Source organism: Peromyscus californicus, unplaced genomic scaffold, assembly GCF_007827085.1.
Source record: "Peromyscus californicus insignis strain IS unplaced genomic scaffold, ASM782708v3 Scaffold_4__1_contigs__length_199733344, whole genome shotgun sequence".
NCBI classification, from domain to species: Eukaryota; Metazoa; Chordata; class Mammalia; order Rodentia; family Cricetidae; genus Peromyscus; species Peromyscus californicus.
In genome coordinates this window covers 24,096,548-24,112,327 of record NW_026294562.1, presented here as the reverse complement: position 1 = coordinate 24,112,327, position 15,780 = coordinate 24,096,548, and the positions used below count along the sequence as shown (strand labels likewise).

The following is a 15,780-nucleotide window of genomic DNA, read 5'->3' as shown; positions in this document are numbered from 1 at the left end:
CAGTCTGAGACCAGTAAGTAAATATTTGTACTAGTAAAGGTTCTGTCTAAAAGAAAGAACAGAACTTGGAGGGACATTCCTTTCGGTATAACCTGTCAAATACAGGGACAAGCATCCAGTGCTCAATAAGTGTAGTGTCTGCAGCCAGCCTCAGGTAGCCAAGCAACTCAGGCTTTGAAGTCAGCCTCAGCAGAGAGCAAGAGCTCCAAGTTATCTGTTGTTGGGAGGCAGAGATGAGTGTCGGCGGGGTCCTCCCACACCTGTGTAAACCTTCAAGGGGCTCCTCAGCGTGGGGCCTGAGAATCAGAACATCATGGGACAGGCTGTCCTAGATGCATTCCTCTCAGAAGGAATGCGAGCCAGAACAGAACAGAGGGTAGTCTGTTGAAATGAACTGATGCTGGGCCGCCAGCTCTTTATAGCCAAGAACAATGGCTGGTAATACACTTTCACCTTACCAGGGTAGGGCGCCTTTGGCACTATTAAAGATTGTCATGAACTGATATCAAGAACAGCTGTCTCCTCAGCCTCCTAAGCTGAAGACAGAAGGGAGCATCTATGAATCTCAGCACTCACTGTGACTTTTCATCGGTCTCTGGCAGGGGACCCTTCCAGAGCTCGGATTCGGAAGCACCATCTTCCTCATCAGTGTCTCCTGCTCATACAGAAGAAAAGGTTTTTGCTTGGTTTTGAAATGTTGTAAATCATTTACCAGTGCAATTAAATTAACTATGAATTTAACAGCAATTTAGCTTCAACTTCCACAATTCCCTGGAAATTTAAGTTATTCCTCCAGATACAATAAAATTTAAAATTAAACAATATGAGAAATACCAGAGTCTCAGCAAAGAGGGCATGGAACTACTGTCTTATGAACAACTTCCTCATGTTACACTGAAAAACAGGAGCAGCTGATTTACAACTGAAATGAAATGAAGATTTACACAGAGAACATGTCTATATTAGGACCAGCACTCAAGAACAGCTCCTTTAGACTGTGGTAGTCATCACAGAGGAGTCACTTACCGATGTAATTACATCATGAACAGTTCGTCTGCCTGCTAATACATTATCCAATACTGAGTAAATTTTAGCTGAGTATTAGGTGATCCAGTTGAGGTCTATATTTTTAAAATAGGAATATATTATTTTTACTGATTTTAGAGGTAATATGTACTTACTGTCTAAAATAAAAGCCATTTGGAAATGTTTAAAGTATAGAGGAAAAGTTATCCGGAACTTACAGGTAATACAATATTTAAGTCTGGTTGGCCCTTACAAAATCATGATACATAAGTTTACATGTATGAGCCGGGCGGTGGTGGCGCACGCCTTTAATCCCAGCACTCGGGAGGCAGAGCCAGGCGGATCTCTGTGAGTTCGAGGCCAGCCTGGGCTACCAAGTGAGTTCCAGGAGAGGCGCAAAGCTACACAGAGAAACCCTGTCTCGAAAAACCAAAAAAAAAAAAAAAAAAAGTTTACATGTATGTATATAACATACAAGTTTTTAAATAAATTGGATTGTACTGTGCATATTTTCTGTAACTATAAAAGATTTGAGATAGCACAGTTTTCCTTGACAATATAAATAAATGTCAATTTTTTTAGAATTTATTTTTATTTTTAATGATGCATGTGTGTACAGGGGCCTGCAGAAGCCTGAGGTGTCAGATCTCCAAGGTCCTTGCAACTGAACTTGGGCCTCTGTAGACCAATCTATGCTCTAACCACACAGCCATCTATCTCTCTAGCCCCATGAAAGCTTTAAACAAACAGAAAACAAAACAAAACAAAAACAGCTATGTTGAATTTGATTAACCAATCCTCAATTCCTGATTGGTGGGGAGTTAGGCTGTTTTCCTTTTTACTTTTATTGGTGAGGGGCGGTGCTAGTGATTCCACCCAGGGTCTTAAAAATGCTGGCAAGGGCTCCACAGTGGGCCCACAGCCCAGCCAAACTGTGGCTCTTGTTGCACTGTGTATATTTCTGTCTGAATTTATCTGAGGTGCTTATCTATTCCAAATAAAATATCAGTTCCAAAAGCAGCATCCCTGGCCACCAGACATGCGTTCTAAAGCAGTTACAGGGCTAGGTTTCCTCCAGAAGCTTGCATTCTTCTGAATAATGTCTGGGAAAGCCTCTTTTCTCAAACAATAAGCATGATTTTTACAAAATGTCTGACAATTTTTTTTTTTGTAACAGAACTGCAATCTCACACAGAGGTTTAGTTGTTCATGTGCTCAACCTAACACAATGTGCTCTTTACAAACCTTAACTTACATGACTGCGATGATTAAGAGACACTAAGTCAAGAACGACATTGTAAGGGATAATCAATCCCCTTGTAGGAGCGAACACTGGAGTTCCAACCTAACTCACATTTGGCTGCCAGTACAGAATGTCCCTCAGTACAGCACAGCACAAAAATAAAGCAGCATTGATTTGCCACGGTGGTTCTAGCCTTTTACCTGCTGGACTCTGATCCCTGAATCCATGTGGATGCCTGAACTTTGATCCTAACTGAATCTGTTGCGGCACCAATTGTAACGAACAGCAGGGGGAGGGTGCTGTCTCACAAGCCATGCACACATGACGATGAAACTATGAAGTCTTGGAGGAAGATTCCTGTTCTGTGACAGCCATCACTGCAGTTCCCAGTGTCCTCAATTGGTAACACAAGAAGAAAGAATAGAATCTTCCACTCATTGAGCTAAGAAAGGATAGAAAATCTGACTGTGCCTAATAAAGGCATCTTTCTGGCATTACTGTTAAGATGTCAGAGGACAGAACCTACATGGCCTTCAGAACCTAGCAGCCCATTTTCAAGTCTTACACTATAAACTGCTCCGTTGGTCACTCGTGTTCCCTTCCAGGAATACTTTCCACAAGTCAGCTTTCCCACAACAATTTCCTTTGTATGGAGTGTCTTTGCCTATGTGTGGTGTGTATAGGTCTGTGTGTGTGGTGTGTATAGGTCTCTGTGTGTGTTCATACATGGAGGCCAGAGGTCAGCTTCTGGTGCTGTTCCTTAGGTGTTATCCACCTTGTTTTTAAGAAAGGGCCTTTCACTGGCCTTGAACTCACTAAACAGGTAAGGCTGGCTGATAAGGACCCAGAGATCTGCCTGTCTCTACCTCCCGAGCACTAGGGTTGAAAGTGTGTGGTACCACACCTGGACCATTTCTTTTTACACTTATTTATGTATACACACGTGCAGGTGTGCACATGCAGGACACAGTATGGAGACCAGACAACAAGCTGCTCTCTCCCACTGCCACGTGGGTTCCAGGGATTAAACCTATCAAGTTTGGCGGCAAGTGCCTTTACCCATTGAGTAGATCTTAGTCCGGTTTTGAAAGTGGGTTCTGAGGACTGAATGTAGTTTCTCTTGTTTCATGGAAGCCCTGTACCAACTGGACTACTGACCCAGTCCTATACATCAGTTTTCTGATACCAGATAATGCAATTTTACTTTTAAAAAGTTAAAATAAAATAAATCCCATTAAGAGAGTAGCCATTGAAAAAGTGCCCAAAGTCAGGCAGTGGGGGTACACACCTTTAATCCCAGCACTTGGGAGGCAGAGGCAGGCGAATTTCTGTGAGTTCGAGACCAGCCTGGTCTACAAAGTGAGTTCCAGGACAAGCTTCAAAAGCTACACAGAGAAACACTGTCTCAAAAAAGAAAAAGTGCCCAAATTGCCTCAAATCTATAGGACTAGACCAAATGATCTTTAAAGTCCCTTCCACCCTATGAATCTAAAACTTCCTGCTTCGCTGAGGGTGATAGTCACTACGGACACTGATACAACTACAACCAACCACGGGTGACAAAGAGTACTGCTGAGGAATGACAAGCAGAATGGTTAATACACGACAACGTCCTTGCTGCACTACCGTTGAGTCTCTGCAGTGATTATGGGCAAGAGCTGGAATAACCTATAGTTCTTTTTTTCTTCACATTGTGTGTGTGTGTGTGTGTGTGTGTGTGTGTGTGTGTGTGTGTATGTGTGTGTGGTGTGAAAATGCCACAGTTGCATGTGTGCAGGTCAGACGACACGTGAGTTCCAAGGATCGAACCCAGGTCATCAGGCTTGGCAGCAAGTCTTTATTTGCTGAGCCACAACCTACTGCTCTGTTGGTCTCTGTGGGATTTTCCTCCAACTCTACCTACAAAATGAACCCGTTCACTGTAACACTTCTGATAACAGGCAGTGTGCAATCTGTCTTCCCAGACAGCTCACTTCCTCTATTCTTTTCGTCAGACAGTTCCAAGTGAAAATTTTCCTTAAACTAAGGCAAAAATATGTTTTCAGACCATTTTTATCCATAGACTCTAGTTCTGTGAGCCAGTCACCACAAATCAATCTCCCATATAGTAACAACCCTAAACACCTCCAATTTCTGGGTCCTCATCTTGCCCCGCCTCCTATCGCTCCTTCACCTTTCTCCAAACTAAATATCTGTAGTTGTGCCCACATCCTTCCCACAGCACGGCTGCTCTGTGTCTGATCTGCTCAAGCCTTTGAGGTTCTCCTTAGTGTATGGTGTTTAAATGCTTTGGGTTTTCCCGAAGGCTTGCATTTTGTGGATATTATATAATAACTAAAAACTCACTCCACTGAAGAAATAGTGAATGTCTGCAATAACTATAATAAACGAACAGGTTTTAACTTTTGGTCTGATCAATTCTAGAGAGCAAATACAGACTCTGTTTAATGTCTGGCATTTTTCTTTTCGCTGGCATTGCAACAGAACTACAGGTTATCAAGGACTTCCTTTGTGTGCGGCACAGGCCTTATGTGGGTGTCTTCTCTTTTGGCAGTAATTCAATGAAGCTGGCCTGTTTACACACCCATTCTACAAAAGAAGCAAGACTTAGACCAATCATTTAAGATGGATCTATCTGTCTGTCTATCTATCTATCTAATCTGTCAAAATTACAATATAAATAATAGGCCTACATTTGACTCACTAATAACGAAGTTATTGATAGTAAGAACAAAAAGGCACTGTGTTGGGGACGATAAACTTGCATCTAACCCTATCTCTGACATTAACTACTTGGCCTTGAATAATTTCCTGGAGTTCTCTGTTCTCTGGAGATCAATTGAATAAATAGCCTAGAGCTTAACTCACCACAAATGGATGTCCTCTAACTGGGCATAGTGGCATGTGCCTATAATTCTAGAAATTTGGGAGACTGAGACAGAAGGATTATGAATTCAAGAATAACTTGACTTTTCTCAAAATAAATACATACATTAAAAATTTTAAGCAATTAAAAAAACATTTTAAAAATGGCGGGGAAGGGGCCACACTGGAGAGACGGCTCAGTGGTAAAGAGTGGGTGCTGCTCTTTCAGAGGACCTAAGTTTGGTTCCTAGCACCCACACTGAGCAGCTCACAACCATCGAGAACTCCAGCCCCAAGGGAGCCAACGCCCTCCTCTGCACTTCAATGGCACCTGCACTCAGAGGGACATACTCACACACATAATTTAAAAAATTATAAAGATAAACCTTTACAATTTAAAAAATAAAAGTAGTTTTCTCTATCACAGACAGAGGTTGAAAGAAAACAACACTACAAATGTATGCCCCTTTCTATAATCCTACAGGAGAGTCTTCTCTCCAAGCCGCCAGACAAAAGCTAAATAAGCACCGAGGTCTCTTTACTATTTCACAAGGCATCTGTCATTCTGCTGGCAGCTTCATTCTTTGTTTTGGTTATGGGGAGGACAGTGACAGAACTGTGGTCTACCTCTGCAGTCATGTGACATGCTTTGGTGGAAGTATACAAATTTGCTTCCATCTCTACACTGCTATTCTACCTTGTTCCCCACTATTCCTACATCACTAATTTTAAAACATCCTTTTACATCTTTTGTAAGTCACTGTGAACACTTTGGGGAGTGTTTCATGGGAAATATAGGATTTGTAGCAATCATCGGGTAAAATCACTGCTTTAATACTGGAGAAAACAGGCTTAAAGCACCATTCACAGCAATGGCTTCTCCCAATCCAGACCACCACAGGGCCACTCAGACTCATGTAAACGACCAATTTTCTTTAAATCTTAACTGCCTTTCCTTTCCCGTTCCAACCTTATCCCTATCTCTTCCTACGCACTGTACAGTGTGAAATCGAAATGTTTATGCATGATATTTACTGAAAAAAGATTTTGATGCTTTCCATAATTAAAATAAAAAACTTTTAATTATTTTAACTGAAAAGTAAATATTCACTCTTTGTCCTTTATGATTCTTCTCATGTTATATAAAAACAAATATAATTCACATCAAAGCAGGATACAAATAAATAAAAAATCCAAATTACGGGCCGGGCGGTGGTGGCGCACGCCTTTAATCCCAGCACTCGGGAGGCAGAGCCAGGCGGATCTCTGTGAGTTCGAGGCCAGCCTGGGCTACCAAGTGAGTTCCAGGAAAAGGCACAAAGCTACACAGAGAAACCCTGTCTCAAAAAAAAAAACCAAAAAAAAAAAAAAGAAAAAAAAATCCAAATTACAAATGCTTTGAATCTACATATTTCCATTTAAGAAAGAAATGCTTGATACTTACTGTTTCTAGAATCTTCTGACTCTTTTGAGGATGAATGTCCTGAAAGGAAAACAGCATTATTTCATCAAGCATCATCTTTGGGTGGTGTTGACAGTTGTAGCTAAAACCATAAATTCTTCCCAAATTTGTTTTTCTTACGTGCAAAAAAATAATAACAACAATAAATAATAATAAAAATAAAAAGCCCTTTACTACTTTCTAATTTTTCAGGTCCTTTGGTCTTATCTCCTCAATTAAAATGTTAGGTCCTTTTAGATCGAGATCCTCTTATGTGTTCATAGAGCATGGGATAGCTAACATAAAACTTGAAAACCGATAGCCTAGGAAAAGTCTCACAGGGCTTAAAAACACTTCACAGGTTGCAAAGTAATAACAATGATGATGGTGATGATGATGATGATAATTTTTTCTTTGTGGAGATGTTCAGTCCTTCCACTGAACAGTGTACAAATATTCATTTCCACAGAATTTTTTCCAGGGTCACAGACAAGTAGAAAGGGGAGGTGGTAAGGGGCTAGAACTTCCTCTGTTCAGCATGCTAAGCAAGTGCTCTACCACTGAACCACATCCCCAGCCAGTCTTGTCCACAGTGGCTATTAAGATAACTTTTCAGCAGCAGTTATTGAGGAAGACAAGAAGTGAAAAGTACACAAGATCTATTGTGTGTGTGTGTGTGTGTGTGTGTGTGTGTTTATTTTTTGTTTTTTTGAGACAGGGTTTCTCTGTGTAACCCTGGCTGGTCTAGAACTCGCTCTGTAGACCAGGCTGGCCTCAAACTTACAGAGATCCACCCGCCTCTGCCTCCTGAGCGCTGGGATTAAGGGCGTGTGCCACTACCACCCGGTTGTATATATTTTAAATTCTCATTCTACAGAGCCCTCTGGGAGACATTTCTGGAGGGTGATGAAATGAAAGCACAGGTGACAGAGGGGCACCCCAACAAAACTGGAGGGGCTAAGAAACTCAGGAGTTAGTCTTTCAGAGGAAGTGCAGGGTGAAGACATGGAAGTGTGTTCAATTGGTTTTAAAAAGTAAGTGGAAGCCGGGCGGTGGTGGCGCACGCCTTTAATCCCAGCACTCGGGAGGCAGAGCCAGGCGGATCTCTGTGAGTTCGAGGCCAGCCTGGTCTCCAAAGCGAGTTCCAGGAAAGGCACAAAGCTACACAGAGAAACCCTGTCTCGAAAAACCAAAAAAAAAAAAAAAAAAGTAAGTGGAAAAGTGAGGCTTTCTCTGCAGGCCTGCTGACATGCGTAGAACCAACAGGAAGTGCAGGTCGGGGCCACATGTCAAGAGAAAGCTGCTAGCAATCACACCATCTGAAATGTGGAGAGCTGCTGTAGGTGGGGTGGGCTCCTCTTCCCTGAGATGCTGAGGCCAAGTCAGAACAACCACGTGCCATAGGGCACAGCCTCTTGTACACTTCTCACAGGGGTCTCAGTGACTTCAGACCAATGGACAGCTGACCACAACACTGCTGGCCAGAGCACTGGAGTTTGAAAAGCAAAACCTCCAGAACACCATTCTGTTTATGACTCTAGGACTGTTTTCTGGAGTCTCTTCAACTATGAATTCACTGATCCACTCACTCACCTAACATCTACTAAGTGCCTATGGTGTTAGGAACCGGAGATGAGTTAAACAGCCACACAATCCCTTCTCTCACAGAAAATGGATTATTCCAAGGGTCCTGTGCATTTCTTAACAAGTACAGGGTGCTCTGAGAACGTATAACAGGGATCTAATCTAGTCCGAGGAAGTGGGATAGACAGTGTTAAGAAGGGCCTTTCCGACTGAGCTAGCTGAACTGAAACGTGAAGGGTGAGGTAGCTGAGAGAAGGGAAATGGGGAGAGACGATCTTGAATCTTTGGCGGAGAGAGTGAATCTATATCTAAGGATTTTGTTCTTCCTGATTTGCAAAAGTAACTGTTCTTTACACACAAGTTGTTGGTTTGTCTTAGTTTCCTCTCTACACATTCATTCGGCCGTGTGGCATTCAGTGTCCACCCAGCCATTCACTTCCTTAACACTCTCTATGATGGTAACATGAAGCGATAAAGTATACGGTCTCACCTAAGTGGGGAAAGGATGGCAGGTTTGGATAAAACCAGGAGTGCCAACAGTCTGTATGCAACTGTGTTGTTTAATTATTATTAAAGTTTATGCCAAATCAAGGAGGTCTAGGCAGAGATGAGCTCTTCCTTAGTTTAGAATAAGCCATGATTACACGATATGATTATAGTAAGAAGGTAACAATGTTATTAATACAATAATGAATATAATCATATTTTCAAATGGTATATTGCTATATTAGCATATTAGCATAAGTAAAAAATTTTAAGCTCAAATGAGCTTTTCACATTTATTAATTGAGATTTACTTTGGAGTTAGGAAATAATTAAGATAGACATAGAAAGGCTTTCAGCTTCAAATGCCAACTCTCAATAAACAACAGAATAACAGCTCTTCTACTAACCATCCACTCACTCGGCAACACTATGTACTACCCACACAAGAAGGAACAAATGCATTTAAGAACGCACCTTAGCCAACTATCTTCCTGTCTAGAGCAAGGGAGCCCTCTCCTGTCCAAATCTTATATTAACACTAGCTTAAATTTCACTGAATCTTGCACTACCCACCAAGTTTTAAGTTTGATTCAGTAGACGTTAAAGCCAATTAACTATTGGTGCTGAAAAAGTAACCAGAAGTAACCTTCATAATAGCTAATTACATGGCAGGCATTAGTCAAACTGCTTACTAAATTACCTCAGTATTTCTCATAGTCCTGAACGACAGGCACCACAACCGTGATTTTAGACTGGATGACAGACTGTAAAGCTGCTTTATGGTTCTGAGTGCCCTCACATTCTCATCTGACTCTTCTCAGGCCTGACAAATGTGGAGGTGGGTGTTCACGTCACCCCAACATACGTGGAGAAAGTGAGCTCTAGAGAGTCAGTGTCTTACCCACGTAACAAGGCTTGCATACAGCAGGAACTGACACTACTTGCAATATGTTATGATATTACTGTACCTGTCCAAAAGGAATCAAACCCAACTGTTCTTAAAACTCCTGTAAGTGACTATATATTCACATATGAATTCTCAATCACTTTCCTTTCACTTGTTATAAAACCAAGTTCTAAATGCATCCACCAGCGAGATTCTGATTCGCACTGAGGCAGATCGTATTTCATACTCGGAAGGAGGAGCTCTTAGACCTCTTTTACCTTCATCCTTCCCCTTGGAAGCCTCTGAAGATGATCTGGATTTCTTAGGCGGTGAATCGTCACATTCAATCTTGGTTTTAGCCTTTCTTTTTTTTGATTTGATTTCTTTTCTCCTTTATGTTAAACAATGTAATATTGAAGTTAATTTTTTCAACTGATTTTATAAAAAATAAAATCCAATGATTAAAAAAGTTAAAGTACATATAACTTATATAATAAAGAACCTTGAATGAGTATGCAATATTTTAGGCCAATATACAAATTAAGATAATTCTATAAGATAATGAAGCCTAAACAGAGACAAAGAACTATTCTGTAAGTTCTCTACACAAACGAGTAAGATAGAGTTTTACTCAGTCCTTTCCCAGCACATATCCACCGAGCACTGAGAAAGCAAGAAGCAAGTGCTGGGATGCTTCTGAGCCACAGTGAGAGGACACTCTCCTCTCAGAATCAAGACTACAGTAAAAGTATCTTGTGATGGAAATAGAAAGTGCTTATTTTTAATTCCTATCTCGACATTAGACAACTTATAAGTTATTTTCTTATTGCTCTGGCTTTACTTCTTCTAGGCCAGATTTATAATTTGGTCAGTACAATAGGTGAAAAACAATTAATCTTAACTGCTTAAGAAGAGAAACACGAGAAAACAGCTCTCAAGTATTTGCTCAACAGACTTCTGATTAAGACATCCATGCTGATGCTATCATGCTGTCACAGCAGGTAATCAAAGGGAAAATCACAAAATACCTTCAGTCTCATCATCGCTGACCGGAAGAGGAAATTAAGGTTGGGGCTGGCTATTCAAGTAACATAGAAAGTCCTGTTGACTTTAAGAATGTATGACTTATGTGTAGCAGCTAAAACACTATGTAGACATGCTTATAATAAGACTGATTTTAAGCCAGGTGTGGTGGCATATACCTATAGCCCCAGCACACAAGAGTCTGAGACAGGAGAGTCACAAATTTGAGGGTAGCCTCAGATACATTATGAATTGAAGGCCAGCCTGCCTCAAAAACAAAACAAAAAAACCAACAAAACAACAATAAAGAAATAACAACAATATGAAACCAATAAAACCAAGGCCAATGATCTCCTATGTACTACACGGTACAGGCCAGTGCTACTCCTAACTCACTCAACACTGCAGACATATTCCAGGTGACTAAATAGGAGCCTGATTTTACCAATGTCATTTGTATCCTTGAGAGACTCCATTTAAAAGTCTGTTTAAAAGTAACAAGAGGGACTGGAGAGAGAGTTCAGTGAGTAAGAGAGTCTGCAGTGCAAACCTGAGGATTTGAATTTGAATCCCAAGAATCCATGTAAACATCAAGTGTGGCCATGCTTATCCATAATCTTGGTGCTTAGGGGTAGGAAGGTTGAGACCAGAGACAGGAGGATTGCCACTTGCCAGACAGACTAGTCAAAAATGGCAATCTCCAGGTTCAGTGAGAGGCCTTGTCTTCAATGAGTAATGCTGAGGAAGTCAGAGAGTACAACACTCAACACCCTCCTCTGGCTTCAGAATACACACATGCACACATGCACGCATGCACGCATGCACGCATGCACGCATGCACGCATGCACACATGCACGCATGCATGCACTTTGAAAGTCCTAAGAACCATTCTATAGAGTCGGCTTTATAACTTCATTTCTAAGAATAGCACAGTGTCTGGCCATTGGCTCCAAACTAACAACTCTCCTAAAGGGCATCTATTGCCCCACATAGACATTCACACATAAAATTGCTTAGATCAGGGCAGAGTGAATGTCCAGTTCCATGGATCACACAATAATGTTCTATCTTCTAAATAATAAATGAAATCCACTTTCCAAACTGAGATTTAGACAGTACAATAAAATAAGTTACTAAACATTAAACATAGTATTTTAAAACCAAAAATTACCTGTGATGAAAATTTAATTTAAAGGAACATTCTTGGCATAATCCTAAAAAAGAAAAAAAAATATCACTGAGCTTCTGAATCTGTGTAACTATATTGTTACTCAATTTTAGTTATAATTTATCATGATCTGTATACCCCTTACTATATACAGGAAATAATATGAAGAAAATAATCTAACATTACACATCAAAATTATATTAAAATGTTTGAGGATTGAAAATATTTTAACAATACTTTGTTTTTAAATTTTTTCATACAATGTATTTTGGTCCTATTCTTTCCCTCCCTCAATTCCTCCAAGATACCCCTCCCCAGCCACCCCACTTCATATTCTTTCTCTCTTCAGAAAAAAAGTATGACTCATTGAAGAAAACGGATTTTCCCCTTTCCCAGCAGCTATCAATTACAATTAGCACCCACCTCCCCTTCTGGCCCATGCCGGGCCCCTGCCCCAAACTCTAGCAGACTGCCACTGCTCAGGTATAGGCCACACCAGTCAGCAGAACAGTGAGGGACCACCTGCCAGCTCCTAGATAGGTGAACTGCCCCCTCCCTAGATTCGGCTCTCAAGTACAAACAGCTTCTTGGTTAGGGTCAGCACCTCGTACCCACTTTCCCTTACTGCTGCTGGGATTCTGTCTGGTGTTAACTGTGCGGATCTTGTGATCGCTGTCACAGTCTCTGTGAGCTCACACGTGTATCAGCCCTGTTGTGTCTGGAGGACACGGTTTAGAGGACTTTAGGAAAAGTGTCATCCATTGTGTCTCACAGGCAGAAGCAGTATCTAACATCAAAGACACCTCCTAATATAATGACATGATGTGATAATATGCATACAATAACAATAATAGAATGGTGCTGGGGTCAACTTTTTGCCGCGGGAGACAATGACTGCAGACACTCACAACTGGCCAAAGTACTCAGAATAACTGGCTACTGATGCTCAGCTCTGAATAGGACACCTATATCACCCCCCACCCCAAGACTCAGGGAACATCTCCAACAAGAAAGCAGAAAAAAAATGTGAGAGCCAGAGGTTCCATGGTATGTTGTCACGCTGTCCTCTGAGCATGACGGGGCTACTACACTCTTGAGCTCCAAGCAGCTGTGATTACTTGAATAAAACTTGCACAGGATTAGATAAATGAACACTCCATCATTGTGGGGTAGGAGAGACTCATGAGGCCCTGTACCTTCTTGAAGATTTCTTCAGTGGTACAGCCACTGCTAAGTGTGGCCCACACTCCTGTCAATAATCCCCACCCTACTCTGGAAGTAACCCTAATTACACTCATTGGGTCAACAAAAAACCAAACCAAACCAAACCAAACAAACCCATGAAATAGGAGGACTCATGAAGAAGAAAGGGGGTCAGCTGGTATGTGAGGGGATAGGAGAGTGAATGGTTTGAGTATGATAAAATGTATTATTATATACAGGCATGAAAATGTCATAGTGAAACCCATTATTAAGTAAAATCAATATATGTTAAATAAACCCCCTTTAAAAGGATTCTTTCCTAAAATTTTCACTCACTGTCAAAGAGCAAATTTATTTACTGTTAATGCCACATTACAGCTACACATTCATCCATAAGGTTCACATTGCCTTTTCCGACACTGTCAGACACGTCATCTAGTGACATCTCAAGTCTGTGAGATCTTCACTCTACAGGTTATCAGCTGGAAATCTGACATTGGAATTGTTTTATCAAAGTGCTACCGTAATGCTAAAAATTTTAGGCTCAAAATTTCTTTGAGGTTTGGCGAAACTACAGAGAAAAAGAATACTTTCAGGAAAATGCACTGAATCTTGTAAAACTGACCTGTAAACAGTCTATATACTTTTTTTTTTGTGTGTGTGTGGGGGGGTTCGAGATAGGGTTTCTCTGTAGCTTTGGAGCCTGTCCTGGACTAGCTCTGTAGACCAGGCTGGCCTCGAACTCACAGAGATCCACCTGCCTCTGCCTCCCGAGTGCTGGGATTACAGGCATGCGCCACCACCACCCGGCACATTTTTCAATTCTAAATTAAAGAAGAACTTGGAGGAATCAACCATCTCTCCACAAAGCTCCACTTACTTAATTTAACAAGTGCGTTTCTCTTTTCACCATGCTCAACATAACCGAAGTTCACTTCCCAGCTCTTCAAGCCTTCTTTTTCATCACAACATTTATTCCCACAACAAAACTGACCTGCAAGAGGGAAAGAATTATCAGCCATGACACATGACATGATTTGCCTATAAACCTATTACCTCTAAAACTTTCTTTTAAAAATTGTACAATAAATAATAGTACATATAATAGTAGAATGCAAAATAAATATTTAAAAAATATATAAGTTGTAACACAAGCTCATTATTAAAAATAATTGACCATAATAACTATAGCATCATATATCTAAGTATGAAATCAGAAAGATGATTGTTTTTTCCTTTGGCAATGGGAGCCGGATCCAGGGTCTTCTGCATGTAAGCATGTGCTTTACCACGAAGCCACAACCCAGCTCTTTTTTTTTTTTTTACTTGCTTGCGTGCTTGCTACATTGCCTAGGCTGGCCTAGAACTTGTTCTATATGTCAAAACTGAACTTAAAGATATCCTCTCTCAACCCCCAATGGTAACTGGGACCACCAGACTGTGCCACCAGTCCTGGCTAAAGAGCTGGACTCTTAAAAAATAACAGTCACAGAATTCCTGATGATAAACTGTTTATTTAAGTAGAATTTTAGTGAGTCCATATTAGAGAATCTTACACTGTAGAAAGTGAAAACATTAAGTGTACTCACTAAAACCTTGAAAGGAGAAATCATCTCCTCAAAACATATGTTCTTAGATGTGAGTCCTGACAGTCTTTAATTGAAATATTAAAATTAATGTTTTCAAGTATTGTTATATCATTTACTTAAAGTTCCAGCAAAAATGTTAATAAAAAGCATTTTAAAAACTTAAACCTGATATTCTAAATTTTACCATCTCACTGCTCTATATACATTAAAAACTTCTAAACCAGGACAAAAACTGATGATTTAGAGCTGAAGGGACAACTTAAAATGATCTATTTTGGCAGATTTACACAAAGAACAATTTCCACCACAATAATTTACACTAAGAGTATCAAATAGAAACCACAAAATCCTTTTCATAAAATGTAGAAGACTGCCAAAATGAATCTATAACATTAGCATCCAAAAGGCTAATTCAAAACTCCGTCTTCTGAAACAGGATCCATTGCATATAGCCCAGACTAACCTCAGACTTACTATGTGGCAGAGGATGACGAACTTAAAACACATTTTTGCATTTATTTATTTATTTAGTGTGTGTGCGCGCGCGTGTGTATACATGCCATGCAATGGCATATGGAAGGAAGTCACAGGATGACTTTAAAATTTGTTCCAAATGAAGAGCTAATTAAACACGCACGTTTAGTATGTTTAGTAATGACTGTTAAACAGCAACCGCAACATTCTATCTTAACAGCGACAGCTGGCTATCCATCCCAACTAGTCCTACATTCACTCAGGAACTTAGAGAAGGCCGTCAACTGCCCAGCAAAGGCAGTTTTATATGCTCTCCTAAAAATTCTACTTGACAAAATTAACATTTTTATTAGTGAAAGACATTTCAGATCTCTCATTATTTTAGGTAAAAATACAAAATAAAATGTGACCTTAAGAAAACTTACACTGCCTTATTTTTAAACGTTTATTTAGTAGCGCGCGCGTGTGTGTGTGTGTGTGTGTGTGTGTGTGTGTGTGTGTGTGTGTGTGTGTGTAGCTAGAGAGTTTTTTCTCTGGGGGCCATTTATAGCTGGAGTTTTCTCTCCAGGTCCCGCCAAGCCCCAGCAGTCCGACAGCCCACTTATAAAATAAACACACAGACGCTTATATTATTTACAAACTGTATGGCCATGGCAGGCTTCTTGCTAACTGTTCTTATATCTTAAATTAAACCATTTCTATTCATCTATAAGTTGGCACATGGCTTGTGGCTTACCAGCATCTTTACATGCTGCTTGTCATGGAGGTGGCTGGCAGGTCTCTCTCCTCAG

The 15,780-nt window shown here is 40.5% G+C and overlaps 1 protein-coding gene across 5 annotated transcripts in view; it reads right to left on the bottom strand.

Moving 5' to 3' along the window:
- The window catches only part of LOC128124526 (protein FRA10AC1 homolog), a 51,051-nt gene that overhangs the window by 766 nt on the left and 34,505 nt on the right, over window positions 1-15,780 (bottom strand). For all 5 annotated transcript variants that reach the window (XM_052760924.1, XM_052760927.1, XM_052760929.1 and 2 more), the window contains 5 exons: window positions 13,807-13,920; window positions 11,727-11,769; window positions 9,810-9,922; window positions 6,579-6,617; window positions 577-655 (listed from right to left, as the gene is read on the bottom strand). In XM_052760924.1, coding sequence (XP_052616884.1) covers window positions 577-655; window positions 6,579-6,617; window positions 9,810-9,922; window positions 11,727-11,769; window positions 13,807-13,920 — 388 coding nt within the window. The remainder of the gene's footprint in view (window positions 1-576; window positions 656-6,578; window positions 6,618-9,809; window positions 9,923-11,726; window positions 11,770-13,806; window positions 13,921-15,780) is intronic.